This window comes from Balaenoptera musculus, chromosome 17 (genome assembly GCF_009873245.2).
Source record: "Balaenoptera musculus isolate JJ_BM4_2016_0621 chromosome 17, mBalMus1.pri.v3, whole genome shotgun sequence".
NCBI lineage: Eukaryota > Metazoa > Chordata > Mammalia > Artiodactyla > Balaenopteridae > Balaenoptera > Balaenoptera musculus.
The window spans coordinates 77,001,358-77,029,065 of record NC_045801.1 but is presented as its reverse complement, the minus strand read 5'-3'; the positions used below and the strand labels follow the sequence as shown (position 1 = coordinate 77,029,065).

General features: G+C 41.6%; 1 protein-coding gene across 1 annotated transcript in view; it reads left to right on the top strand.

The window, feature by feature from the left end:
- The first annotated feature begins 3,586 nt into the window (after positions 1-3,586).
- LOC118883371 (signal peptidase complex subunit 2-like) overlaps positions 3,587-27,708 on the top strand; it is a 40,462-nt gene continuing 16,340 nt past the window's right edge. The window contains 1 exon segment of the mRNA XM_036830089.1: positions 3,587-4,319. Within this exon segment, the coding sequence (XP_036685984.1) occupies positions 3,587-4,319 (733 nt within the window).

Genomic DNA, 27,708 nt, shown 5'->3' with positions numbered 1-27,708 from the left:
GAACTGTCCTTTGCAGGAAAGTCTCTTTACGTTTTCCTTATGCTACTCAAAAATGGCGATATATTTAGACTATATTATCCAGTCAAAATACACATTTTTATTTATTAGAGCAATTTCTTTTGGGTCTTTAAGTTACTGTCTGGTATAAGTTTGGCCCCCAAAAGAAACATAAATTTTCTAAAACAGCTCATTTCTCCTACATGCCTGTCCTTCTGATTTAAATTGGAGCAATATAAGCAATGGAAAGAACACTTTCCACTGGGGGTTCTGCTGCCTATAGAGATGCTTGATTGAAACAAAGTAAAATATATTTCCTTCTCCTGAATTTTTTTTTTTTTTTTGGTTATCACAGTTTTCATAATGAAAACAATTTTCTCTTACACTTATTATATCCTGATATAATTTGGTCAGAAAGCACATGGAAAATATGCCTAAAGGTTCAAGAAGAAATCAGTTCAAGAATGTGAAACATTTTGGCTAAATACATCTGATTTGAGGGGATGTCTGCTTCCAGATAGATGGAGTAGAAATACATTTCTATATTCCTGCCACTAAATACAACTAAAAACCCTGGACATAACATGTATAACAAATATAAGAAGACTCTGAAAGGTGAGAGAAGAAGTCAGGCTGATTGGGACCATCAGGAGCCAAAGAACAATGCAGAGGTGGAGCCTCTTGGCTTTTCTTTTTGCCTCTTGTGCCGAAGACAGAATGCGGGAGAAGCTAGCAGCCTGGAAATGCCGATGGGCGCAGACCAAAAAAAAAAAAGTCCCAATAAAAGTCCTGCTCTCTGGGCTTCCCTGGTGGCGCAGTGGTTGAGAATCTGCCTGTCAATGCAGGGGACACGGGTTTGAGCCCTGGTCCGGGAAGATCCCACATGCCGCGGAGCAACTAGGCCTGTGAGCCACAACTACTGAGCCTGTGCGTCTGGAGCCTGTGCTCCACAACAAGAGAGGCCACGATAGTGAGAGGCCCGCGCACTGCGATGAAGAGTGGCCCCCGCTCGCCGCAACTAGAGAAAGCCCTCGCACAGAAATGAAGACCCAACACAGCCAAAAATAAATTAAAAAAAAAAAAAAATCCTGCTCTCTCTCTCTCTCTCTAGCCAAATGACCAGAAAAGGAGAAGTCTAGAAAGACAGAAAATCTTTTAGGCAATAACCACTCTCCTCTGGCCAAACCCCACAGAATGAAGTGCAGCTGCTTCTCCACCACTGCTGTGTCGCAGAGGAGACATTCTCTGGGCTGTAGTAAGATGCCCAATCCCCTGGACCGGATGATATCTGACCGTGATGGAATCAAACTAGAAATCAAAAGCAGAAAGCAGGAGGAAAATCTTCAAACTTTTAGAATCCAAGCAACACACTTCTAACTCAGCCATGGGTCAACCAGGAAGTCTGAGGGAAAAACTAACATTACATTTAAGTGAACAAAAATAAAAACACAGAATAGCAGCAAACTTTGTGGAACACAGGTAAAACAGTTGCTGAGAGGGAATTTGATAGCATTAAATACCTATATTAGAAATGAGGAAAAGTCCTAAATCAATCATCTAAGCTTTTACCTAAAGAATCTAGAAATAGAAAATCAAAATGCACCCAAGCAAGCAGAAGGAAAGAAATAATAAAAAGCACAAATCGAGGAAGTTGAAAATAGAAAAAAATATATAGAAAATCAATGAAACAAAAACCTGTTTGAGAAGTCAATAAAATTATCAAATAAGAGTGATAAAGAACAAAAAGATAGAAGACACAAATTAATAATGCCAGGAGTGAAGCACAGAGTATCACTACAGACCCGACTTCAAAAATGTAATAAGAAAACACTGTACACAACCATAAATACACACATTTGACAACTCAGATGAAATGGACCTATTCCTCCAAAGCATGAACTACTACAACTTACCCAATGTGAACTAGATAATTTGAATAGCTCTGCCACTATTAAGGAAATTGTATGTGTAATTAAAAACCTTCCAAAAAAGGTATCTCCAGACCAGATGTTTTCACTAGAGAAGTCTATGAAACATTTAAAGGAAAATTAGCTCCAATACTACATAATATCTTCTAGAAAATAAGAGAGGAAACACTTGCGAATTCATTTTATGAAGCTAGTGTTATCCTGATACCAAAATCAAAGACAGTACAAAACAAAACAAAACAAAACAAAAAGCATTATAGACCAATAGCACTCATGAATATAGGCAAAAAATCCCTAATAAAACTTTAGTAAATATAATTCAGCAATATATAGAAAGAATTTTATATCTTGGTCAAATGAGATTTATTCCAGGAATGCTAGGCTGATTCAATATTTAGAAGGCAATAAGGCAGTCCACCAATATTAACACAAAAATCATGTAATCCTAGCAATTGATGCAGGAAAATCATTTGACAAAATTCAACACTAATTCATGATTGAAATCTCAGAAAACTAGGAACAGATGGTAAATTCTTCAGCTTGACAAAGAACAGCTACAAAAAACCTGCAACTAACATGATATTTATTGGCAAAAATTTGAATGCTTTCTTCCTAAGGTCAGGAAAAAACAAGGATGACCGTTCCCATCACTGTTATCAAACGTAATATTAGAAGTTCTAATCACTTCATAAGGCAAGAAAGAGAAATATAGATGTACAAATTGGAAAGGAAATGGGTAAAACCCTCCTTATTCATGGATGGCATGATTTTATATGCAGAAAACCCCAAGGAATCTACAGAAAAAATTTTAGAACTAATAATTGAATTCAGCAAGGTCACAGGATACAAGATCAACAGATGAAAAACAATTGTATTCTATATGCTAGCAATGAACATGTGCAGGCTGAAATTAAAAATATAATACCATTTGCAATACCTCCCAAAACAGTGGGAACATATATACGTGTAAACCTAACAAAACATGAATAAGACTTACTTGCTGTAAGCTACAAAACACTGATGAAAGAAAAAGCAAAGAACATATAAATAAATGGGGAGAAATATCTGTTCATACACTGGAAGACTCTACATAATAAAGAAATCAATTCTCCCTAAACTGATATACTGGTTTAGTGCAATTCCTATCAAATTCAGAGCCAGATTTTTTTGTAGATATAGAAAATATTATTCCAAAATAGTATATGGAAAGGCAAAGGAACTATGGTAGTTAAAACAATTTTGAAAAAGAAGGAGAAGGTGGGAAGAATCAGTCTACCCAGTTTTAAGACTTATTATGTAGTTACAGTAATCAAGACTGAATAGTTTCAGTGAAGGACAAACACATAGTCAGTGGAAGAGATTAGAGGATGAAGTAATAGCCCCACACAAAGACACCCAACTGATTTTTAGTAAGGGTGCAAAAGTGATGCAGTGAAGGAAGGAAAGCCTTTTCAACCAATGGCATTGTAGCAGTTGGACACCCAGAAGCAAAAACTTCATGATCCAGAGTTGCGCTAAGAGTTCTCACATGTGAAAAACGTGATCCATAAAAGAAAAAAGAAAGGTAAATCAAAGTTTAAACTTTTTGCTTTGCAGAAGACCCTGTTAAGACGATGAAAAGGGGACAAGTAGGAGGGGAGGGAGACGCAGAGGCAAGCAAGATGGCAGCGGCAGCTGCTCAGGGCGGGAGAAGCGGTGGTGGCAGTAGTAGGGCTGGTGGTGGCCACAGCAGCTTGCTGGACAAGTGGAAGATTGACGATAAGCCTGTAAAAACTGACAAATGGGATGGATCAGCTGTGAAAGATTCTTTGGATGATTCTGCCAAAAAGGTACTTCTGGAAAAGTACAGGTATGTGGAGAATTTTGGTCTAATTGACCGTCGCCTCACCATCTGTACCATCTCCTGTTTCTTTGCCATAGTGGCTTTGATTTGGGATTATATGCACCCCTTTCCAGCGTCCAAACCTGTTTTGGCTTTGTGCGTTATGTCCTATTTTGTGATGATGGGGATCCTGGCCATTTAAACCTCATATAAGGAGAAGAGCATCTTTCTCGTGGCCCAAAGGAAAGATCCCACAGGGATGGAACCTGATGACATTTGGCAACTGTTGTCCAGTCTCAAAAGGTTCAATGAGAAATACACTCTGAAGCTGACCTTCATCAGTGGAAGAACAAAGCAGCAACGGGAAGCCAAGTTCACCAAGTCCATTGCTAAGTTTTTTGACCACAGCGGGACACTGGTCATGGATGTGTATGAGCCTGAAATATCCAGGCTTCGTGACAGTCATGCCACTGTAAGAAAAATAAAACAGCCACTTCTAAAAGCAGCCATCTTTTGGCTGGATCATGCTGAATTAAGGGGTGAGGGAGAAAGAAACAGAGAACTTCATATGGGTAAAGTAAGAAATGTAAAAAATGTCCATTTTGTCTTGAAATTTTAGTCCATTCTGGATAAATACAATTTTCTAGCTCAGTTATGAGAAGTTGTAGCTCTGATATCTAGCTATAGCCTCTTTGGTCTGCTGATTGCATTGTTTTGATTTGCTTTTCTGGAAAAGCATTTTTGCTAAAAGCTGTACAGACTTTCTCCTCCATACCTAGCAGTACTTTATATGGTATAGCTTTGTGCCATGCAGCATTTGAAGACTCAGTTTTTAAAACTGTTAACCTGTTGCTGACTTTATTGTGTTAATTCCCATTTCAACAGCTGTTTCCCTTAATTCAGGATACAACTTCTTGTGTATGACAGTTTTCTTTCACACACCATTTTTGTGGGTGTGTATATATCTGACTTGGGGAGAATTGGGGGAAAAAAACCATAGCTTTTTAATTTGTTTAAAAGAGACTTTCTGCCTGCTACATTTTGTGCTCTTAAAAAATTAAAGAAGCCAATGGCATTTTTAGTTTTATCTTGCCTATGCTTTCCACTAGTATATCCCTGTTGATTTGTTTGTGCCCTTTATTAACTGCCATTTTCTAAAATTTTTTTCAATAAAATGAAAGAAGATGTGAAAAAAAAAAGACAATGAAAAGATAAGCTACAGACTGAAAAGATACTTGCAAACCGTATATCTGTTAAAGGACTAAAATCTAGACTCTATAGAGAACTCTCAAACTCAACAGTAAAAAACAAACAAAAAATCCAAATAGAAAATGCAAATCACATAAAGAGACATTTTATTGAAGACAATATATATGGAGAGCAAGTAGGGACATAAAAGGTGTTCAACATCACTAGCCATTAAGACTACAATGAAATATCACTGCACAGTTGTTAGAATAATTAAAATTAAAAAAGTGACAATACCAAATGCTGGTGAGGACACAGAGAAACTGGATCTCTCTTACATTGCTGGTGGGAATGTAAAATGGTCCAGTCATGCTGGAAATCAGTTTGACAGTTTGCTAAAAAAAAACCCAAAAACTAGACATGCACTTCCCATATGACCCAGCAATTGCCCTTCTGGACATTTATTTATGAGAAATTAAAACTATGTCCACACAAAAACCCATATATTCTTGTTCATAGCAGCTTTATTTGAAATAGCTCCAAACTGGAAACAACAAAAATGTCCTAAACTAGGTGAAGAGTTAAACAAACCCGTTCCATGGAATACCAACCTGCAATACAAAAGAATGCACACAAATAAAAAGAAATGGAACAACTTGGAGACATCTCAAGGACATTATGCCAAGTGAGTAAAATCCAGTATAAAAAAGCCACTGTGTCATTTCCTGTATGATTCCATCTGTATAACGTTCTCACAGTGACAAAACTATGGAGTTGGAGAACAAATTAATGCCGGGGCTTAGGGGTGCTGGGGAGGAGGGAGATGAGCGTGACCACAAAGGGTGCCACACGGGAGAACTCTGTGGGTAGATTAGTTGCATGTGTTGATTGTGGTGGTGATGACATGAATCTACACATGCAATAATGGGACAGGACCGTCCCCACACTTCACACCAATGTCAGCTTCCTAGTTTTGATATCATGCTCTACGCAAGAGGTAACCAGTGGTGGGGGGCAATGAGTGAAGGTACACAGGTCCTCTCTGTGCTAGCTTTGCAATTTCTTACAAATCTATAAATATTTCAAAACAAAAAGTTTTAAAAAAATCCTAATCTGGCTCCAATGTTCTAAGGAAGTCGCTGTATATTTGACACCCTGTGTCACAGAATCAAGGAGCCCTTTAAGTACATGTGATCTTTTTACTGAGAAGCCGGTCCCATCAGGTGGTAATTTAGATCACTGCCTTCTAGGTTCTGATACCCTTGACGTACGAATGATCAATAAAGTCCGACTTGTGCTGAAGAGTTTGGGAACCTCTGTTTCTTCATCATTTTAAAATGCAGAAGAAAGCAACAATGGATACTTTTAGTCTTCTATAAATAAAACACTTCCTCTTTCTTTTAATGAAGACAGGTGGATTGAGTCCCTGCTGAATGGCCATTAAGGGAAGCTCTGTCTGGTATATCTCTAGAGGCTCAGAAGATGATAAATGATTCTGGAGCTAATACCATCTAGTAGACATTTTTCTCAAAGCACTCCATTTTTTTATGTTTAAAAATTCCTGAAAAGCCATGCATTAATCCCAGATTTAATAGTAATTAAACTGAAATTCATTTAGCTTTTGTTTTAGGATTAGTATAACTAAAGGAAGCTTATTTTTTACACACTTCAAGCTTTTCTTATGATGCATAGCTAAATGGTATTTGGCAAGTCGCTCTGTTTCACATCCTTCAATATCCATTGGTGCTACTTTCCGGTGCCGGTGGAGGAGGCAGCCCAAATTATAAACCTGAAGAAGACCTTACACATCACCCGGCCCAGACGGCTTGAAACGACGGCCAACAAGTGTTCACTCTTGGAACATGACTCTTTTTTATTGGAGTTCGAATGTCTTTTGACTGAGCACAAGATATCCCGTCGGCCACAGCCCAAACCAGGCTCTCTCGGTCACCTCCATTTTCCCAGGATACATCCCCTGCTGGGAATTTGCATGTGAGACTCTTCTTCCTTGTGTATCACTCACATAGGTGAAGAAATAGAGAAGAGAGGCCAGAGGATTTACTTTATCAAGGTCACAAAGCTAATTCACTGCATAGCTGGACCTTGCCTCAGTCTTTCCAATCCTCAGGTACTCCACTGTCCTGTACACCCCGCAGGCATTTAAAAAAAAAAACAGGTCCTGGGGAGAGAGCCAGAGACCCCAAAGGTACAGAAGAATTTCTCTGTGTGTTCAGCGACGCTCAAAGCGGCACCCCAGCAGGAATCCAGGCCAAGTTCAAAGTGATCTCCTGTGGCATAACGTGGATCAGACTCTACTGCTAGAAACGGCCCGCATCTCTGTCCTCTCTCTCCCCGCCCCACTCCCAGTCCAAATTGATTTTGTGCTTCCTGTTTTTCTGTGCTTGACAAAGAAAGCAGAAGTAACATGCTGTCAGTGGAGAGTTGCCAAAACAGCCAAGTGGCCTTTAAAAAAAATCACTTGCTTCAAATTTCCAACAGCAATTCAAAGTCTCCTTTCAAGTAGACACTGCATTATGCTAATAATATGCTAAATCATTAAGGTCTTCCGATTTGTCTGTTGATTGTTTAAGTAGAACGTCACGGCAGAGAGGTATTGATGCTAGAAGCATCAACCCACCCTCGGTGTGTTCTTCAGCAGGCAACTCTGGTCTACACGTTACACTAACTCTGAGGTATTGTATGTCATAAGCCATTTCATCATACACCGAGATGGTCTTTTGGGAACACTGACATTCTAGAAAAATTGAGAAAATATAGGCCACATCAAAAATAATATTAATAATTATTTATCATCTATTGAGTGGTTTCCCTGAGCTAGAAACAGTGCTGGGAATTTTACCTGTATCATTGCTAAGATGTCAAAGCTATCCATAGGGATTATTTTCTCCTTTGTACATTTGGTGGAATTGAGACTTAGAAAGGTAAAGTCGCTCTGCTAAACTCCCTCAGTTGGTCATGGCCATTATCAGGATCTGGACCAGACCCCAGCTGAGGGGAAGTCCGTGTCTACCTTAGGAATAACTCAGATTTCCCCAGATCAGCTCTCTCTCTCTCTTTGACCTTTGGGGTATGGAGACAAGGAGTTACCAGTCTGGGGTCTTCAACTTCTAGTAAAGCGAGTTGTCCTCCAATTGGTGACCAGGTAAGGGAACATTGGAGGCAGAGTGGGAGTGGGTGCAGCACCACGGGGCCCCCCGTGAAGTGGTAACAAACATGTAATTCAGACACACACCCGGCACCACCCAGAGCCTTGTGCACACTTATTGGAGATGCGGGCACACCTACCTCTAGTGCAAGTCTCCTGGGAGCTGGCAGAGGGGAGGTGTGTGTGCGGGGGACGGAAAAAACTGGGATTGGCAGTGTGTACATGTCATTCCGAACTCCCTAACTACCCCTTCCTCCCACCCTTCCCCCCGGTAACCATAAGTTCCTTCTCTAAGTCTGTGAGTCTGTTTCTGTTTTGTAAATAAGTTGATTTGTATCCTTTTTTTTAGATTCTGCATATAAGTGGTATCATATGATATTTGTCTTTCTCTGTCTGACTTACTTCGCTCAGTATGATAATCTCTAGGTCCATCCTTACTTCGCTCAGTATGATAATCTCTAGGTCCATCCATGTTGCTGCAAATGGCATTATTTCATTCTTTTTAATGGCTGAGTAATATTCCATTGTATATATGTACATCACACTGCTATATTTAAAATGGGTAACCAACAAGGACCTACTGTATAGCACAGGGAACTCTGCTCAGTATTATGTAACAATCTAAATGGGAAAATTAACTTGAAAAATGATACCTGTAAATGTATGACGGAATCACTTTGCTGTACCTGAAACTAAAACAACATTGTTAGTCAACTATACTCCAATATAAAATAAAAAGTTAAAAAAAAAACACTGGGATTAGGAGGCTTACTTGGACACCTAGTAAATGGAATTTCCAAAACCATAGATCATTTTTAAAAGGCTACATAAATTACAGAGTGGTTTTCAAGTTGAGATCCATGGCGATGTCTTAACAGACAGGAGGCTGAAGAAAGGGGTCAGGTTGGAGACTGGACTTGAAACAGACCCATGCTGGGTCCCCAACCTCTACAAGCAGAGCAGTGCTGGTGGCTCTTTGCAGATGGAGACAAAGTGCAAGCTTTGTCCTTTAAAGGGAGTGCTCCTTGGGGGACAAGCTCTGAAATAGGAGTTGGAATTGGATTTGGAAACAAATCACAGATTAAGTAAAGACACATTCAGAATTTTCCCATTTATTTGTACTCTTGAACCACTCAGATCCCTTTCTGTCTTTCTCTGTCTTTGTCTCTCTCTCCTATTAATGTGATCCTACCACTCCCCCCCGGCTCCGAACCTCCTTCTACATTTCGCCTTCTTCGCAGAGCACAGCACACTGGAACCATTACTCCATCTCCAGTCACACATCTCATGGATCAGTTTTCTGTCAGACAAAGGGGCGACCTTTGTATTCCACCCAGTAATTAAGAGCGACGTTCTTTCAGTCATCAGGGACTAAGAGTTTTCTTACTGCCTTTTCTAGAATATTATGCTCTGAGCTTCAAAGAGCCTCTCTCATTTTTATGGTATTTTTCATCTTTAATACCTCTTTCTCATCCAGGTCTTCACCCATGAATCCTTCTTATGCAAGGCTCGTTCTTTCTGCGTGTAAGTCCGCTCTCTCTCCTGCTTCTACCCCAAACTGTTCTGTTACTATGCTCTGAGCTCTGTTCAAAGTCTTTCTAAAATATCGGTTTCCTCTTCTTTCCTTTTTTCTTTCCTCCTAACACGATTTACCTAAAGCATTTAGAAATAAAATTTCAAGATTTCCCCCCAGAATTGACTCCCATGAGCTATTTTCCCTAGAGAAGAACAAGGTACCATCAAAATTAGATAGAAAAATCTAGCGTTGTTTTTCCTTCAGTTCAAGAAACCTGTGGTTGTGTGCCTGCTACTTGCTAAGTCACGTGCGGGACACACAGAGCCGCACAACGCAATTAATCTCTCAGCGCCAGAGACTGTCCCGTCACACCTCTTCAGGCTCCCTCTCCACAACCTTCCTCCTGGCCCCCCTCCCCCCTCAGCACAGAAACTTCCTCTCTCTCTTTAAAAGAAAAACAAACCAACAAATACATCCTGAACCACACCCATCCCCAGAGACCGCTGATGGCTCAGCTTCACAGCCAACCTTTAGAAAATGATACATTGCCTTTCCTGTCTCCGCCCCTCCATCCCTTATTCAATGTCCTAATCTATTGCAACCTCGCCCATCTGTTGCAGGACCACCCATTCTGCTCGTACTTTTAAAAATACAGAACCTACCATTAAAAATCCACTCTAATTTTTCACTCTGCACGTGCACCTGTTTATAAGGCTGTTTTCCTTACCAGACTGCGCCCCATGAGAACAAGGATTATGTTTTACTTATTAAGTTAAATCATGTTAAATTGCTATCTAAATTGCCATTAACTGTTTTTAACTTACAAAAACAGCAATTAGGGTTCAATCTATTAATACTATCTCTGTATCCTCAGCACCAAATATAGTATGTGGTGCAAAGTTTAGGTTCAATAAATACTCAATAACTGAATTAATACATAAAATGTCCATGCTTTATGGACTTATTGAACTGTTTTGCAAACTTTTAACTGACATTGATCTCTCAGAATTTATCTGCTCTTAAATGATTTGTTCTCTAAAGCTTCAAGAATCAAAACATATTTTACTGAGAGAAAAAAGTTGTCTATATACTTACAGACTCTAATATATTATAAATATAATACACATATATTCATAGACATATACTGAAAGTGTATATGAAGCCATGTTATAGATCTCTGAAATAAAACATGTAATTTGTAACTGCTACTATATTACAATCATTAAAGTTGTAGTAAAAATTTGTAACTCATGCTACTTCTTTGTGAAAATTGTTTCAACTTTCATTTGGGTGTGTACCTTTAAATAAACAAGATGATGCCATCTTTTAGAAGTCGATTCCTGAGATATAATTAGAGCAATAGCCTATTTTTGTTTTGTTTTTGTTTTCTTATCACTTAACAATGTTTAAGTCAGGTGACACTGATTTCTAGCCATTTTCCTGACTTGGGGAATTGAACTTCACCTTAAAAATTCATCTTCAGAAGCAGTAGTAGACACAGAAAACTTTCTCTCTATCAGAAACAGATCCTGAAAAAGACAGGAGGTAGTCTACTTTTCATTCTCTCTAGGAATGCATTTCATTTTTCCTTTGTCTTTGAATTAATAACATTTACCCAGTTCTTTTTCCAATGGCTTGATCACCATCTGGAAGCTTTTGTTGTTGTTATTCTTGTGATTTTTGTCCTTAGGCTGTTGAACTGGGAACACTGCATCACATTACCTTGCATAGTAGCATATCAAATGTATCCTTTAAGTAAGCAGGAATTGTTGAAGGAAAAGTATCCAGCACAGATCTCTGGAGACACCGCAGGCTTTATGCAGGTGGGAAAACCATTGCCCAGGCAAGGAAGCAAGTCTCCTCGTGGGATTCCACTCCTGCTTACCCCAGAAGCTCCAAAAGTGTAATAGAATGAACCCTCACTGCTGTGCATCCCTGAGGCAGGAAGCACAGACCCAGTGGATTTGTTTGTCCATCTGTGAAAGGTGTGTGAGAAGCATAGTCTCCTAGCAAAAAGACTTCGGATAAGGGGGAAGGAAACTAAGCATTGTTACACAGATACTGCGTCTCATACACCTGTACATATCCACTGTATATAATGTTGGTGAAATGAGCTAACCCAGGTTCGAAGTTCGGATTTGGCAAGAACGAAGCCCAAATGGCCAGGCTAACGCTTGAAAAATGCTTATAATCATGCAAATTTCACATTCACAAAAGGTACGATGATTCTGATTCATTTCAAAGGAAAGAAAGAACCCAGCTTCCTAAAGGGTAAAATGTTTATGGAAAGCTATATGATGGAAAAATTAAAGAGTTTGAAGCCAGATGAGGTGGATTAGAGTTGAATGCAGTGACTTTGGGCTGATGGCCTGAGTCCTGGGCTGTGGCTTCCTCAGATGGAAACAGAAATAAGAATTCTTGCTTCTCAGGGTTATTGAGAGCATTGAAAGCATTGAACATGTGAAAGTGTTCTGTTAATGTAAAATGTGAAACAAATGCTAACTATCTTAACTTCTCCTTCCGCGGGAAGGTGTTAGCAGTCTTTGCATAGGTGCCTGCCTCTTAGCACCCTGAAAGCTGTCTGTTATCTTCTCCCCGGACCTTGAAAGAAAGGGAGGCAAAACACACAAAGAGTGGGGCTGGAGAGTCAGAAAGCCCTTAGTTCAAATCACGGCTCCATCACTAAGGAGCAGGTGCATCTTTGGGAAGTTACCTACTGGGGGGCTGCAAGACAGCGTGTGTAGGGTTTAGGTGACCTGGCTCTGTATTTTCAGTTTCATCTCTATTTCATCTCTATCACGTAGCAGTCTTGTGATCTTGGGGAAGTCGTCCAATCTCAATTGATACTTCTATCAAATGGGGATAGAGAAGAATATTTCTCATAGTATTGAGAGGAATGATAATAAAGGCTAATATTTATCAGTTCGTGTTTTGGGAGTGTGAAATAGAATACGGACAGGCAGACCCTTGCGTTACGCTGAGATGGCCTGAGAACACTGCCCACCTAAAGCCAGCACACAGAGGAGGAACTTGGACAAGCTACCTAAGTAAATGCTCCTTCCCTTGTGTTGCCTGTGAGTTAGTTATTAAAACACTACCCCTGAAGGAGATGCGTAGGAGAGAGCTCATTTATGCTTCTGAAGTGAATAAATACGTTTGATCCTTAAAGCTCACCAGACAATCTGGTGTGTAGGGAGCTTGGGAGGACTTTCAGCAAATACGCAAACTTCCCCATCTCCCCCATCTGTGAGAAAAACAGTCACATGAAGGGTCAGACGTTTCCAGAAAGCTCACCAGGCTAATTCCCACACTACATGGGCTACCTACAAAATGGGCATAGAGAGGAATAAGGCTTTTAAAGATACTCACCTCTAGACGCCTAAACGTGAGCTGTATTCAATGACCCCTGTGACTGCCTTCATAGATCACATTACGTTGTCAGGACACTAGACAGAAGTTCCAGTGATTGTAAACCCTGCAGATCCTTCTCAGTCTCCAGGAAAAAGGCAGGAGATGAGGTCTTATTCTCCAACAATGGGATAGAAAGCCAATTACCATCATGGAGCTCAATTCTGCTATTTGGGACCCACAGGGATGGTTTTATGTCATTCATGAAGGAGAGATGGTATCATCCCTCAGACCAGGAAGGGTCCCCCAGTGACAGGCGGCAACATCCTGCTCTGTTCAGGGAGGAGGGCGAAGCCCGAGAAAGAACATGGCTTGTGGTAAAAAGAACTGGAACAGCAGGCCATCTCCTGCCTGGAGGTTCAGCTCTGCTTTTCCATGTCATCCAAGGCCAGGGGATGAAATTAAGCCATGTGTGCTGGACTTTAACACTGTCCATACATAGAATAATGTCAATATAAGTTTAAATTTGCATCATCTGATCAGTTTTTAGTCGTACTGGTTAATTCTTTGACTCCCTCTGAGGACTGTAGAGAAATGAATGTTACAAGACACATACAAAGCTTGTCCCCTCTCAGACTGTCCTTTTGCTCAGCCCTGGCTGCTGGGTCCCCTCTAAGGCCTGGGGTGATCTGGGGTCTCTGTCTCAGTAGCTGAGCATCAGCTCCCACTGGAATCAGGCCAGTTCTCGTGGTGGATTTCGGCCACCACCTCATTTCTACAAGATGTTAAAAGTGCCAAAGCCCAGCGTCTAACGGACCTCTGCAGCAGCCGACACCCCATGTGCATCAAAGAACCTCGTATAGTAGTGTCTCCCCAGCTAAGGGGCTCTTCCCAGGAGCCCACCTATGCCGCCTTCCAGAGCTGCTGCCCTTGTCAGCTGGACACAGAGACAGTGCCAGAGGAGGTGGACATAGAGACAGTGCCGGAGGAGGAAGGACAAGATAGAGAAAAGGGAAGAGAGAAAAGGAGAGATGCATTTTAGTCTCTGTCTATACCAGTTATCAAGATTCGATCATCAGTGAATTTTATGTTATTATTTTACTCTATTCTATTCTATTCCATTTTTTTCCTGGGAGAAGTTCTTTTGTAAATTTTACCCATCATATTCTTTAGTAAAATTTACGCTATTCTTTTTTTACTTAAAAATTTTTTTATTGAAGTATAGTTGTTTCACAATATTGTGTTAGTTTCAGGTGTACTGCAAAGTGATTCGGTTGTGTATATATTCTTTTTTTTATTCTTTTCCATTATAGGTGATTACAAGATACTGAATATAGTTCCCTGAGTTATTCAGTAAATCCCTGTTGTTTGTCTATTTTATATATAGTAGTGTGTATCTATTAATCCCATACTCCTAATTCATCCCTCCCCCCGTCCCCTTTGGTGACCATAAGTTTGTTTTCTATGTCTGTGAGTCTGTTTCTGTTTTGTAAATTAGTTCATTTTAAGTGCATTTGGGAGACGTTTCCCCCAAATAGGTTAACTGCAGAAATATTGCCACGACTAGGCAGACTGCCTTCTGTGAGGAGAGAGTCTTCAGAAACACTGTTTTTCTGACTAACCTGAGAAACTTTAAATGCAGGCAGCGCTAGCCCTGGGGTCTCCCCCAGGACCTTTTTATCCTCTTTAGCATCTTAATAAATATTTAAAGAACACTTCTTTAACCTTTCTCTTTGGCTTCTGCACTCCTGATACCCTAATCCTGAACTGAGAGAGGCCTCTGGTCCAGGACAAGCTTTCTGCCTGGCTGCATTTGGAACAGAAAGTTCTCCAAGCTGTGCCCATGGATCTGCATGTCCTGGGAAAGGAGGGAGGAAGGATGGAAGAGAAGCGAACGTGCTTTTTCCTTCACCGTGTCCCACCCGAGACTTGCAGGCCTGCGTGGTCCCAGGGAGACCCTCCTCTAACCAGATGGGATGCACTGCTCCCACAGTCCACCAGCCTGCAGCTGCTTTTGCAGCCTGAGGTCCCTAAACGGGCTGCTTTGTCCCACCTGTGAACCAGCCTTCTCACCAAAGCGATCGTCTCCTGAATAAAGGTGTGTCAGTGGGTCGGGAAGTTGCCTGGGTCTCCTGAGGGACCCTGCCTCCTGGGAACACGTTGAGCCGAGGTTTGCAGAGCAAAGCCAGATTGTTCATTCTGAGGGAGAGGGGCTTGGGCAGGATCCCAAATCCTTGATGGGGTGGGCTGACAAAGCCACAGCCCAGTAAACTCCTGGGAAAAAATTAATGCAAGAAGACACTAAAGGCAAAAGTGTATTTTATATTATTAAATAGCTACAGCTTTAGCCTCGAGTTTCTATCTGGACTCATCCTCATGAACCTGCGTGGTATGAGCTAGGCCAGGGAGGGTAATTTCATAGCCTGCATCCCAACAAGACACCCACAAGACACCGAGAGTCCATCAGGACCCAGAGAAGGCCTCAGAATCCTTCTCTCTGGCACGTGAGAGGACACCTGCTTACAATCTTGCACTAGGTTAAGAACAGACCTAAGAAGCCTGTTCCTTGGGCTCTTTTTCCTCGTCTTTGCTCCTTCTTGTTCTAAGGTGGGCAGGGGTCATAATAAAGGAGATCTCTCCTTTCCTAATGACAGGCATGCTAAGCCCCTTTACAAACTTGGAAGAGAATTATTAATTTTTTTAAATAGGAATACAAAAGGTCTAAGAGCCACCAAACAATGTTTCAAGTAGAAACAAGACTTTTAAACATTTTATCCCAAACTGTGACCTCATAGGTCTGTATCCATATTGGGGTGGAATTGAGGGGTAGGATTGTGGTGAGAGAGGGCCAGGAATTAGAGCTTCCATTCACATTCGAATGTGTAACTAATAGTATGTATTTGTGTTGTCATCATTACCTTAAAAATTATGATTATCATCTTCTTTTTTATAGATTAGGAAACCTAGGCTGAGAGACACAAAATTGCCATGTTGAGGTCACAGGGCCGGTGAGAGTCAGAGCTGATCTGGAAGGTGCCCATGGCACCAGTCCCTTGCTTCGCCCCATTCCTAGATAATCCCCTGGACAAAATGACTGCGAGTCAGCAGTTTGTGCCTCCTGGTAGGGCTGGGCTTTATAGTAGACCCAGGTGGTACGGTTTAGGAGCTAACGGGAAACCCCACTTTTTCACCACCCCACTCAACCCCAATACCCAGGGGCCTGGGACTCTACAATAAAAGATTTATAGTTTTGGAGCAATCATTACTTTCACTGGGCATTTTTAAAAAATCAAAACACCCCTGAAAAGAACAAGCCTCTTCCATCACTCCTTCAGGAGATGGCTTTCCTCTGGCACAACTGACCCCAGCTTTATAAAAACACAAGCCACTTGCTTGGAAAGGAAAGAGCGTGTCTCCTGAAAAGGCAGAAAGGAGGTATAGGCTTTACAGCTGGGAGGAAAGAGCTTCCCCTTCACCCCCTGTGCTGAGAGACTGCTCTTGCCTTGTGTGAGGGTGAGCACAGGCCAAAGATGATTCGTGGGTCCTACTGAGTCCAGAAGCCTAGGTTTGAGCTCTTCTTCCCCATGGTGGGGAGTGGGCAGTCCTCCCAGAAAAAACGAGTGACCTTCAGAAGGCAGATTTCCAAGTTTACTGAGTGAGTTTAACTTGTTTTTCTGGTGCCTCACAGTTAAAGTGTTAACAAATCTTATTTTTATATTGATTATCTTGGCAGAAGGTTCATTATGAACACTGATAAGCTTGAAATTCAAGAAAAAAAAACAACAACTCAGTATCTTCCATTATTTATAGAAAGGAAGGACGGAAGGGAGTGAGAAACCAGAACTGACTCTGGTGCTGAAATCATCTTAATTCCCAGGAGGCAAAAGGCCTGGCTGCAGTATAACTGGCTATCCAGTTAAGGTGTATACAGGTGATGCTAAAGATACAGGTAACGATGCTGATGTCCACCAGACTACCTGGAAAAGAAAACTCATCTAAACCTCTGCTACTCCCCAGTCTGAGGACCATTCAGACCCTTTGAAAGAGGAAAGGTGTTTTGATAAGTCTGTCATATTAAATTAGTAAGCGTTACTCAGACACATCATTCTCTTCATTTTCTGATATAAAGGAAATCTTTGTAATACTTGATATTTATGTCAGTTACATTTTTCCCGCTTGAAGACTCAGGGCATTGGCTGCTGAATTACCTACTGGAGTGTAGGTAAAGGAGCAGCCTGGGTAAAAAGCGTGAGGCTCTGGTGCTGAGTTAGGGTAACTGTGGTGGTTGGTGAGTGTTCACCCCGTTCCTCAGGATTAGACTTTCCCATCTTTTAATACCTGTTCTAGTTGCACCGGAACTGATCTGTCCTTACTTCTTGTGCTCTTCTCTGATAGTCACTCGGGTCTGCGAGGGTTTTCTTTTCTCCCTCCCACCTTGTATTGCTAGTCAGTTCCAAAATCCTTCAAGATTTTCTCTTCTAACAAGAAATGTTTGCTTTGACAACCACATTTGCAGACTATATCTCCCAAAATAGATTTATGAAGAAGGAGGAAAGAGAGACAAAGGCTAGTGAAGGGTTCCTTACCCTCCTAAAGATATTTTGAAATGTCAAAACCCCAGTGGACCAACTCCGGAAGGAAGGAAGGAACACAGGGAACATGAGGGGCTCCGATGGAGGCCGTGGGAGAGCACAGGTGATGGGACAGGGCCAGGGTCTTATACCCGAAGGAGAAACTTGAGCTTCCCATTCTGACAGTAAAGACAACAGTCACCTGCCCTGCTTTCGTCAGAATGTCTTGCATTAGTTGTCATCACGGAAACAGCCTTTGGAGCCATGCTTCTTTTTCTTGTCTGTATATTTATAATGCTCTAGAACAAAGATTTTAATTTGAAATTTATTGCCATCTTTTTCCTAACGGATTCTGAGAAATCATCTTACGTTTTCAAAGTAAAAAGAGGGGGGAGCCTTAGCAGCATGACAAAATCCCAAGCACTCATCTTACTTTACGCTTTTCTACTACTGGGCAACAATAACAAACAGCGAAATATCTGAATGTGTTGAACACCTTCTTAAACTGCAGTTCCAACCATGCCACTCTCCTGCCCCAAACCCTTCAAACCGAAATTCAAATCCCTTCATACAGGGCTCAGCCTTCCTTTTTGGCTTCTTCTTTCATATCCGAACTAGATGACTTTACAGTTTCTCAGGTTCACTCCTCCCCTCCCCCTCGCCGCCAAAAAATAAAATAAAATCTTCGTCTGTCAAAATTCTGCTAATAAGGAGGTTGGGATTAATGTATACACAACTACTATATATAACATAGATAACCAACAAGGACTTACTGTATAGCAGAGGGAACTATACTCAATATTTTGTAATAAGCTATAAGGGAAGAGAATCTGAAGAATATATATATATATGTAAAATTGAATCACTGTACTGTACATCTGAAACTAACATGATATTGTAAATCAACTATACTTCATTTAAAAAAAAATCCTACTAATTCTTGAAGGTCCATCTCCAAATCACTTCTTGATTCCTTCTCCTTGATGCAAACTCTCCCTCCTTCTAACCCCTCCTCACATTTATGTGTGTGTGTGTGTGTGTGTGTGTGTGTGTGTGTGTGTACTCCATGCATTCTGCCCTGTGTTATGAACCGCATCACTTGGTGTCCTCTGCAGTCTCTAGTGCTGTAATGTAGCGTCACACAGCTTCGGTGACACTACATGACTGTTTGCTGAGTCCTTTTGTCAAATTATAACTGGGTGGTGACCTCGTCCCTCTTCAAAGTGAAGAATTATCCATTGACAACTTGGAAAGTACACTGCTCATATTTAAAGAAGAGATTCTTAACTCCAAGCGCATACGGAAAGTATCCTCCATCCATCTCTTTGGTGCAGTCACAAACCTGAACCAGCCAAGATCTCAATTTTTAATGTTCTGACTTCTCCATGTTTTAATAGCCCCGTCTCTTTCTATTTTAAAGGCTGAGACATTCCATATTAAAACAAAGAATCTGGGACAGCTAGAGAGAATTGAATTGGGGCATAATGGGAAAGGACTTGGTAAGTTCTCCTCAAGGAAAATTTAACTGAATTGGAGTCACCCCAGATATCTATCAGTGTCTTTTATAGCCAAAGAGACTGCCCCTGCCTGTGTTGCTAAATGTGTGCGGAGGACAGCTGAAAAGACCAGTATGACCAGCTGTCCCTTCTGCAGTGCATTTGAATGAAGCCTGTTCTTTCTTACTTAGCAGCTGTAGATGCTGTTTGCCGAGCGTGTTGCTATTTTTGATTCTGCCTTCTTCATAAAGAGGAAAAAGAAGAGAAAGAGAGAAGTCAGGCCATCTCCGGTGGCTCCCATGTCCAGCTGCTCTCTGCCCACCTTGCCTAGCTTGAGATGGTTGAACAGCACATATTCACATCTTCTGTTCCCCATTTTGGTTCACTTTATTGCATCCGTTATTTACTGAATCCACAGTCACACATTAGCCTCACCTCTGGAGCCGCAGAGAAGTCGCAAGGAACGTTTCAGTACAGCCAGTTCGCTGGTTGCATTCCAAGGTTTCATTTCTTTTTTTTTTTTTTTTTGCTCCCATCTAGAGGTTTATTGATGGGTGTCGGCTCCCGGGTAGCACTGGTTAACACGCCCAGAACGATGCACTTGAACGGTGAGGTAAACCCAAACCTCCCCTGTTGCATGGCTGTGACCCAGCAACCCTCTGCCACTCAGACCCGCAGCCTGACACTCCTTTCTCCCCAGCCCAGCCCCACCAGGGACACGGTGCCTTCTTGATCAGCGTGCCGGGATCTGCCCATTGGACATCTTGCCCCTGAGCAGAGTGTGGTGACTACTACAGGTCTTAATTGGTGAAGGGAACCTCTGGTTTTATGCAGATGGATACATAACATCCATTTCCCACGGGCCTACTCTCCCTCACTGTGTGACTGGCCACCTGAACACAATTTCTTGCATAATCCTCCAGGCTCTAGACTTTTATGCCTCTGGCCTACATTCACTGACATTAAAGACCATAGCGCCTACCTGCCAGGGTCCTCCTGTGTTGCTAGAAGACTTTGTTCCTTTGTGTCCACTCTCTTTTAGCTAGACCGCTTTAATGTCCCCTGCTGTGACCTCCACATACAGCTTCAACATTTTCTCATCTTTCAGGGATGTCCTAGGAGCAAACAAGGACTTGTTAGTATTTCCCGCTAAACAACGTTCAGTGGAAACCATACTAAAATATACATGCAACTTATAAACCTCACATGGTCTAACTGGTGTAAACACACAAGATCCTCCAAAGTCAATCCTAGTTCCTCTCCTCTTCCTGGTGAGAGGCACTGTGGCGTTAGGGTCACAAGTGTGATGCTGGAGACTTGTGACCCAAGTTCATCATTGGGCTCTGTCCCTTGTGAGCTCATGTCCTTTGGAAGCCAGTCACTGTCTCTCTCCTTCAGTTAAACTACCTGTACAAGGAGAGTTATAGTAGTATCTACATTATAGTGTTGCTATGTACAAATTACACAAATATATATAAATAAAGCTATGAAAAATTCTCATTCATGTAAACAATGTTGTATATAGCTTATAACAGTCTACAAAACCTATGAAATCCAAGTTTCAGAGTATTTTAACTGGCCAGGATCTTGCCAACAATGGAGATTTGACTGATGAATTCCTGAGATCAGGTTTTGATGATCCGTCTTCCCCTTCGTGGTTGTGAGCATAGGATTTGAAATCTTATCTTCCTTCAGCAGCTTAAAGGTCATGGAAAAAATATGTAGATTATTTAGGCGTCCCCTTCTACCCATAAAAGATTAGAAGCTACTCTTAAAAGATTAGAAGTTGACTAACTTTGGGAACCAATTTCTATGTATACAATAGCCTTTCCTAGAATATTAGCATGCAGAAAGCCATGCATTTCCATCAAATTTCAGTGACCATTTATAAATACACTTAAATATTCTTGAGTCTACTGTTTCCTTCATGTGTTTTGTCATAAGTCAAAGCAATGAATTACATGTCAGCATTTCTCCTTGGAATGGTAGTAGAAAAGTATATTTCTTATATTTTATGAACACAAATCAACTAGACTGTCAGGACCACTTAGGCCAAGAAAACAACCATTCATGTTTATTAAATAACAGAACTATGCTTAAATGTTAATGTAGAATGAGCTGATTCTGTACAAGTGAGAGAAATACACAACACTATTCGTTGGGATTAGTATTGGTACTTGTGTTAGTAGAAAATCACAGTTTAGTGGGTCTTATAAAAGACTTACAACAGTCATAATTTTATCAATGAAGTAACTGCAGCTCCAAGAGGTTAAGATCACAAAGCTAGTTATCTTTTCACCAAGTCCATTGACCTTCCTCCTGCACTGCCTTAATCAGCGAAGTAGCCCTTGAACAGAAAATACAGCTGCTTTGAAGGGTTCAGTATGGAAATCTGGAATTGTGCGCTTACCAAAATCTGTAATATACTAGGTGAGTAAATGTAGTCCGAAGCCTGGAGGTGATGAAGGTCTGTTCTTTAAGTCTGATCCACTCAGAAATCTCTCTTTTTCTTGGGAAAAATTTAAAATCTCCCATGACTGGCTGTCTTACCTGGCAAGGGCATCAGGATCTACATCATTAGGCTCTAGCAGCATTCTTTAACAGTGTTTCACAGTGGGAGAAGAAGCAAAATTAAAATGTAGAAATTGGTCTTGTTAATTTGAGCTGATTCACTAAGCTGCTGTTTGGGCTGTACTTTAAATGAGATCAAAACTCACCTTCAGAGTTTTGAGAATTGTCCTCATAATCCCTGCCATATCCACTAACTAACTTTCTTAGATGATCTGAAAGCTTTATATTTTAGCTTTCAGTGTGGGGTATGGTGATAATAATAAATACCTCTCAGGCAGTATTTCTCTACAAGCCTCAGGCTCACAGTAAGAATAAAAACACAGCGAATCTTTATCTCTAGCTGAATGTTTAGCATATTAAAATATTTTGTCACTTGAGTATTCTTCCCCTATAGCTTATGATTATTTTCTTTTTTAAGGTAGAAAATACAGAAATGTTCAGGAAGAAAAGACAGTTCCTTTTTTGCAATAGGTCTGTACACACACTTGTGTTTTGTCTTCGAGTGGAACCGTCTTATAATTGTATATTCTTAATCTAGTGATATACCTCCATCTCTGTCTCTAGGTTTTCTATCTCTTTTCACTATGTTAAATTATCTGGATCAAGAATCTTTTGATTACAAAAGATAGAGTCTTGACTCAAATGAGCCCAACCGGCAAAAAGGAAATTTGTTGGGGTTCTTAGGAAGCTCAGAAGTGGATCTTGGCCTCAGGCAAGGCTGAATCTAGAAACAAATAACACTGTCAGCATTTCTCTCTTGCTTGCTCTCTCTCCTCTGTTCCATAATTTCTTCTGATTCTCTCTTACTGAAGATGTGCTTACTCTGTTTGGGGCAAGTAGAAGGCAAGACAGAACCTCAGATTCACAACTTTCCAACGTCTCCACTTAGCGTTATTTGTATAAAGAGACTTCCTCTCCTCCCAGGCCAAATGACATTCCAGGGAGTGGACTCTGAGGTCAGGTCCCCAAGCACGGATGAATCACTGTCGCCAAAGGGATGGGTTACTGTCACAGGTCCAGCCCTGGTCACATGCCCGCCCTTCAGGTAGAGGTTGAGACTGGGACCCTGAATCAGAGCCCTGAGGAATGAGAAGGGGTTCTGGAAACGGAAGGGGTTATAATCAGAAGGAAGAGGGGAGAATCGGCTAGGCAGACCAAAAATGGCAGCTACCACAGTTTGGAGAACGTGGCTTCAGCTATTTCAGCAGGGAGAGCCTGAAAGCAGCTCCCAGGACTCACACAGGCACGATTTGCTGCTGCTGCTGACTAACCCCACTGAGGAGACACCAGCACCGCTGCTTCAACACCAAGGATGCTCTGCAATCATCGTCCCTGATATGAGTCTCCCTCCCTCCCCTCTGCCACCGGTGAGGGTGAGCTCTGCTTTCCTGCCAAAGCACAGAAGTAGATCTCTGAGGTGCCGACGGGAGAGAACGGAGTGGCTGTCCGGAAACAGGTGACATAGTTATTAGAGCACAGGCTTTGGTATCAGAGACGACACATGTTCAAATCTCAGCTTGACGTTGCAGTGACTTTGTGACCCTAACTTCTCTGAGCCTCAGTTTCTACCTCATAGGTTTTTTGTTTTTTGTTTTTTTACATGTTTCAGTTAAGATACCTCATTGGGTTCTTGTGAGGATTTATTGAAATAATATATGTAAAGCATATGGCATAACATGGCAACAAGTAAGTTCTTAATAAGCAATAGTTGCCATTATGAAGAATATTATGTTAGTATTTCGTCTCTCTGCTTCTCAAGCTGGGGATAAAGAGTAGCAATCTGGGATGGTAGAACCCTCTTGAATTAAGAGTCCGATGTTACCATGATATACACGTTGTTACATCTGTGCACAAAGCTCTCTCATACCATAGCTGTGTATTCTCTCATTTAGTCTTCAAAGCAGCCACTGAGTTGGATGTCACTAATATCCAGTTTTCAGGTGAGAAAGATGGAACTCAGTGGGCCTGTGATTTTACCAGGTTACATAACTGGAAAGTCACAGAGACAGGATCCAACATAGGTTTTCTCACTCCAGATTCTGTTCTCTCTTAATTATACCACACTGTACAGACCTATTTTTCTGGGAGCCCAGCATGTGCCTGAAGATAGCCTTGTTAATCAGATGGCATAAAGGGGACTAACAATGGCCTGAGAAGACCCTGACAATTCTCATTAGGTCACCAAGGTTTTGAACATTTTTACCAGGAATTGTCTCCAAAGGTGATAATAGCGGACAAGCTGTGGCCTGTTTGAGAGAAGAGAGGAGAGAAAAGCTAAGAAGAAGGAAGAGAGCCGAGTGCAAGAAAGAAAAGATGAAGGTTGGGGTGAGGAATATTAAAGTCTGCCTTTTTAGAACTAGTAGGAAGCCAAAGGTATCTTTTAAACTTATTGCACTTTTTGATAAAAGAAAACAAAGACAGCAATGATTAGTTAGAGAGTCTAGGAAAGGAGAAAAAGAAACAATAATGCCCATTTTAAGAATAAATTGAGTTATGTTATTCTCTCTCTGAATCTTTAAAAATTTTTAACCTTTACAAAGTGATATCCTTAGGAATTTCTGTTTAAATGTAAACTTATTTTGCTTATTTATCTTATTATTATTTAGTTTATCCCCCTTCCCATACAAAGTCCCCAATTTTTTACTTAGATATCCTATTACTCAAACTATCACCCTATAAAATACTCTTTAACCAATCTTGACACAGGGATTTGATTTTAAATTATTACTCTAAACCCAAGTTTCAGCTTCCTTCAGTTTTCTCTGATATTCCCCCCTTCTTTTAGGAAAGAGTCTTGAATATCTTTTGAAGAGAGCAGCAAACACATGTAGGTGAGACATGTCATACACACTTGAGTTTTGCAAAATGTCAGAAGATGCATCCATGAGATGAAATTACACATCTAGGGACTTCCCTGGTGGTGCAGTGGTTAAGAATCCGCCTGCCAATGCAGGGGACACAGGTTCGAGCCCTGATCCGGGAAGATCCCACATGCCGCGGAGCAACTAAGCCCATGCGCCACAACTACTGAAGCCCACATGCCTAGAGACAGGGCTCCGCAACCAGAGAAGCCGCCACAATGAGAAGCCCGCGCACCGCAATGAAGAGTAGCTCCCGCTTGTCTCAACTAGAGAAAGCCCGCGTGCAGCAACGAAGACCCAATGCAGCCAAAAATAAATAAAATAAATACATTTATTTTAAAAAAAGAAATTACACATCTATCATCTGGACTCTTTATTTTTATTTCTTTATTTTTTTTTATCTTTTGATTATGCCATTCTTTTCCTTACATACACAGGCAAAAGTCAGAGAATATAAATTATCAAAAATAGAAATGTTCTTAGACTTCAGTCATTCTTTCCATTAAACAATATTGTGCCAAGAAAAGGAATCAAGGCTGATATATACAATCTCCAGAATAGGGCAATTCTACTCTAAAATGGGAGGAGAGGTATTGGGTTACACAATTTTAAAGCAAATAGAAACTTTAAAATAAACGTCAGGTTTTGTTATCAAGGTAATACTGACCTCAAAGAATAAGTTAGGAATCGTTCTCCTTATTTTTTGCAAGAATGTGAGATGTATTAGTGTTAATTTCTTCTTTCAATGTTTGATGGAATTCACCTGTGAAGCCCTCAAGTCTGGGCTTCTTTCTTTGAATTTTTCTTTTTTGTTGATTACTGATTCAGTCTCTTTACTGTCCATTTCATGGCTTTCCCATCCACACAACAAAACAAAGCTGAATGGACTGGAAATCAAGTACTTTCCTCAGATCCACCAGAGAACTGAGATTGCAGGGCAAACCGCTGCTCCCAGGATTGGAGAGACAGGCAGATACAGAGAATCATGACTTAGGGAGCAGGTGCTCAGGGCAGAAACCTAAGGGAGCCTAAGCTGTTGGGGTTTTATCAGCGCTTAACCAACCTGGGGGGTGGGAAATACCCCGCTGCAGTCCCATCCAGCCTTCCTGTCTCATCCAAAGGGAGAAAAACAAACACGACTGAGCAGTACTTACGAAGACCACACCCCCGGGGGTACGGGCTCACTAACAGACCGAGACCTAATCATAGACTATAGAAACTGAAAAACGCTAGAAGACACAGATGTTTCCATAAATGTTTCTTTTGTTTCAAGGATCTAAAATCTATTAAAACCTTCTCAAATAAAACAGGAATGTCCTCTTCTTTTGAAGGAGACAGATCTTCTAAGAACCCAGGGGAAAAAAATAAAAAACAAAAACAAAAAAACTCTGAAGCTACAGGAAGGCGTTACCAACAGACCCTACACGGCCTGTCACCTGTCTCTGCACTCTCTGACTCTGGCCCTCCCATGTCCCCTACTCCCTTCATCCCTGCCTCGTTGGCCCCCTGGCCCCCTGGCCCCTGGCTGTGATGCCAGTGTGCTAGGAGCCCTCCTGCCTTGGAGCAGGAATGCTCTACCCCAGATATTAGCATAACTGCTGCTTCTCCATCAGGCCTTAGCTCAGTGTCACCCGCCAGAGAGGTCCTCCTTGAAGACCTGATGTAAAATGACACATGTCCTGTTCCTTGTTTTTAATCCTCCTTACTCTCCATTATCTTTCCTCTGAGCACTTATCAGCACCTCAGCTTGTATGTGCCTTTGTGTTCATTTGTTATCTCTTTTCCCCTTAGACTGGCCCACGGTGGGCTCTTAGTAAATATTTGGGGAATAATTGGATAAATAAATGGATGAGTGAAGAACAGATACCCAGTTGGCTTTAGGGACCACCTCTGTCTCACCTTCTGCTTCCTGTTCTCTGCTTCTCTCTATGTGTTTGCTTCAATCCTCTGTTTTTCCAACTAGATTCTGACACTCTGTTCCCGTATGACACAGGGGGACACATAACCTAATGACATGTACCCATGCCTGCTCTGCTGACAGCTCCACTCGAGTGTTTGTCTCCAACTTCTACTCCCCTCTCTGGCTGTTAGTTCAGAGACTCTATCTGTCCAGCAGGAATTTTCCTTGTTTATTCCGTCTTTCTAGGTCTTTGGGTAGAGGAGGGGGAGTTAGGTATCACAGACACGGCTACGTGCTCCTTCTAGGTTGGTAGACCTGCTCAGCGCAGGGTTGCCACAAACCTTCAATCTGTAAACAGCAAAGCACAAGAAAGTGAAGCGCAATGAAACAAGGAGGTGTTTCCCGTAGCACCTTCTGTGTGTTCAGACCTGACGTGTTCCTCCTCAGCTGTTCTCCTCGCTGATTCTATGTGCCCTTCAGATCCTCACTGATCGCCCCTCCTGACTGTCATCCGTGAGATTTACGAACCAGGAAGAGAGCCTATAGCTCACGGAGAATCTCATTTGCAGGAGACCTAAAGCAGGGATTTTCTCTTGTCCTGAAATATCCAAATAATCCATCCACAAAAAATGAAACAGTGCATGTCTCACCTGGGCTCTTTGCTTTGCTTTTATCTTCAGCTTTAGTTCTCAGTCAACTCATCCTGGGACAACTAGCTCAAAATCAGAAAAGAACCTGTGTTTCGATGAAATACAGGAGGGAAGGGAAGGGAACCAGGGTTTTCCAAACACCCTTCCACCAGATATGGCATCAGACACTTTATACGTATTGTCATTTAAAAACTACAAAGACCCTGTAGAGAGTCTATTAATAGCTTTACTGTACAAATGAGGAAACTGAGGCTCAGGGAGATTCAATTATTTGTGTGAATTCTCTCACTGGTGAGTCAAGGAGCGAGACGAGGAACCAGGGGCTCACAATGTCAGCAGGCTGCTCCTCGTAAATCTGTATCACTGAAATCTGCAGGATTTTAGTCATTTAAAATAGCTGAAATCTCTTAACAAGCCTTAGAAAGGCTCTAAAATTCCTCCTAGGTTGGAACGGCGTAACACTGCTTATTAAATCTCCCTCCCGAGGGGTGGAGCGAGATGGTTATAGAGCTCCGCCAGGACACCACTCAGACTCTAGGTACCATCAAGGTGTCCCCAGCACTCACGAGCACGTGTGGCTCCTCGAGGGACCCTGAAGTTCTCCAGCTAAGAGCCACTTTCCCTCTCCTTGGCAGGATGCTTCTGCGTGTGCGCCTGGCATTCTGCCGTCAAGCAGCACAAGCCTCGGCTCCTG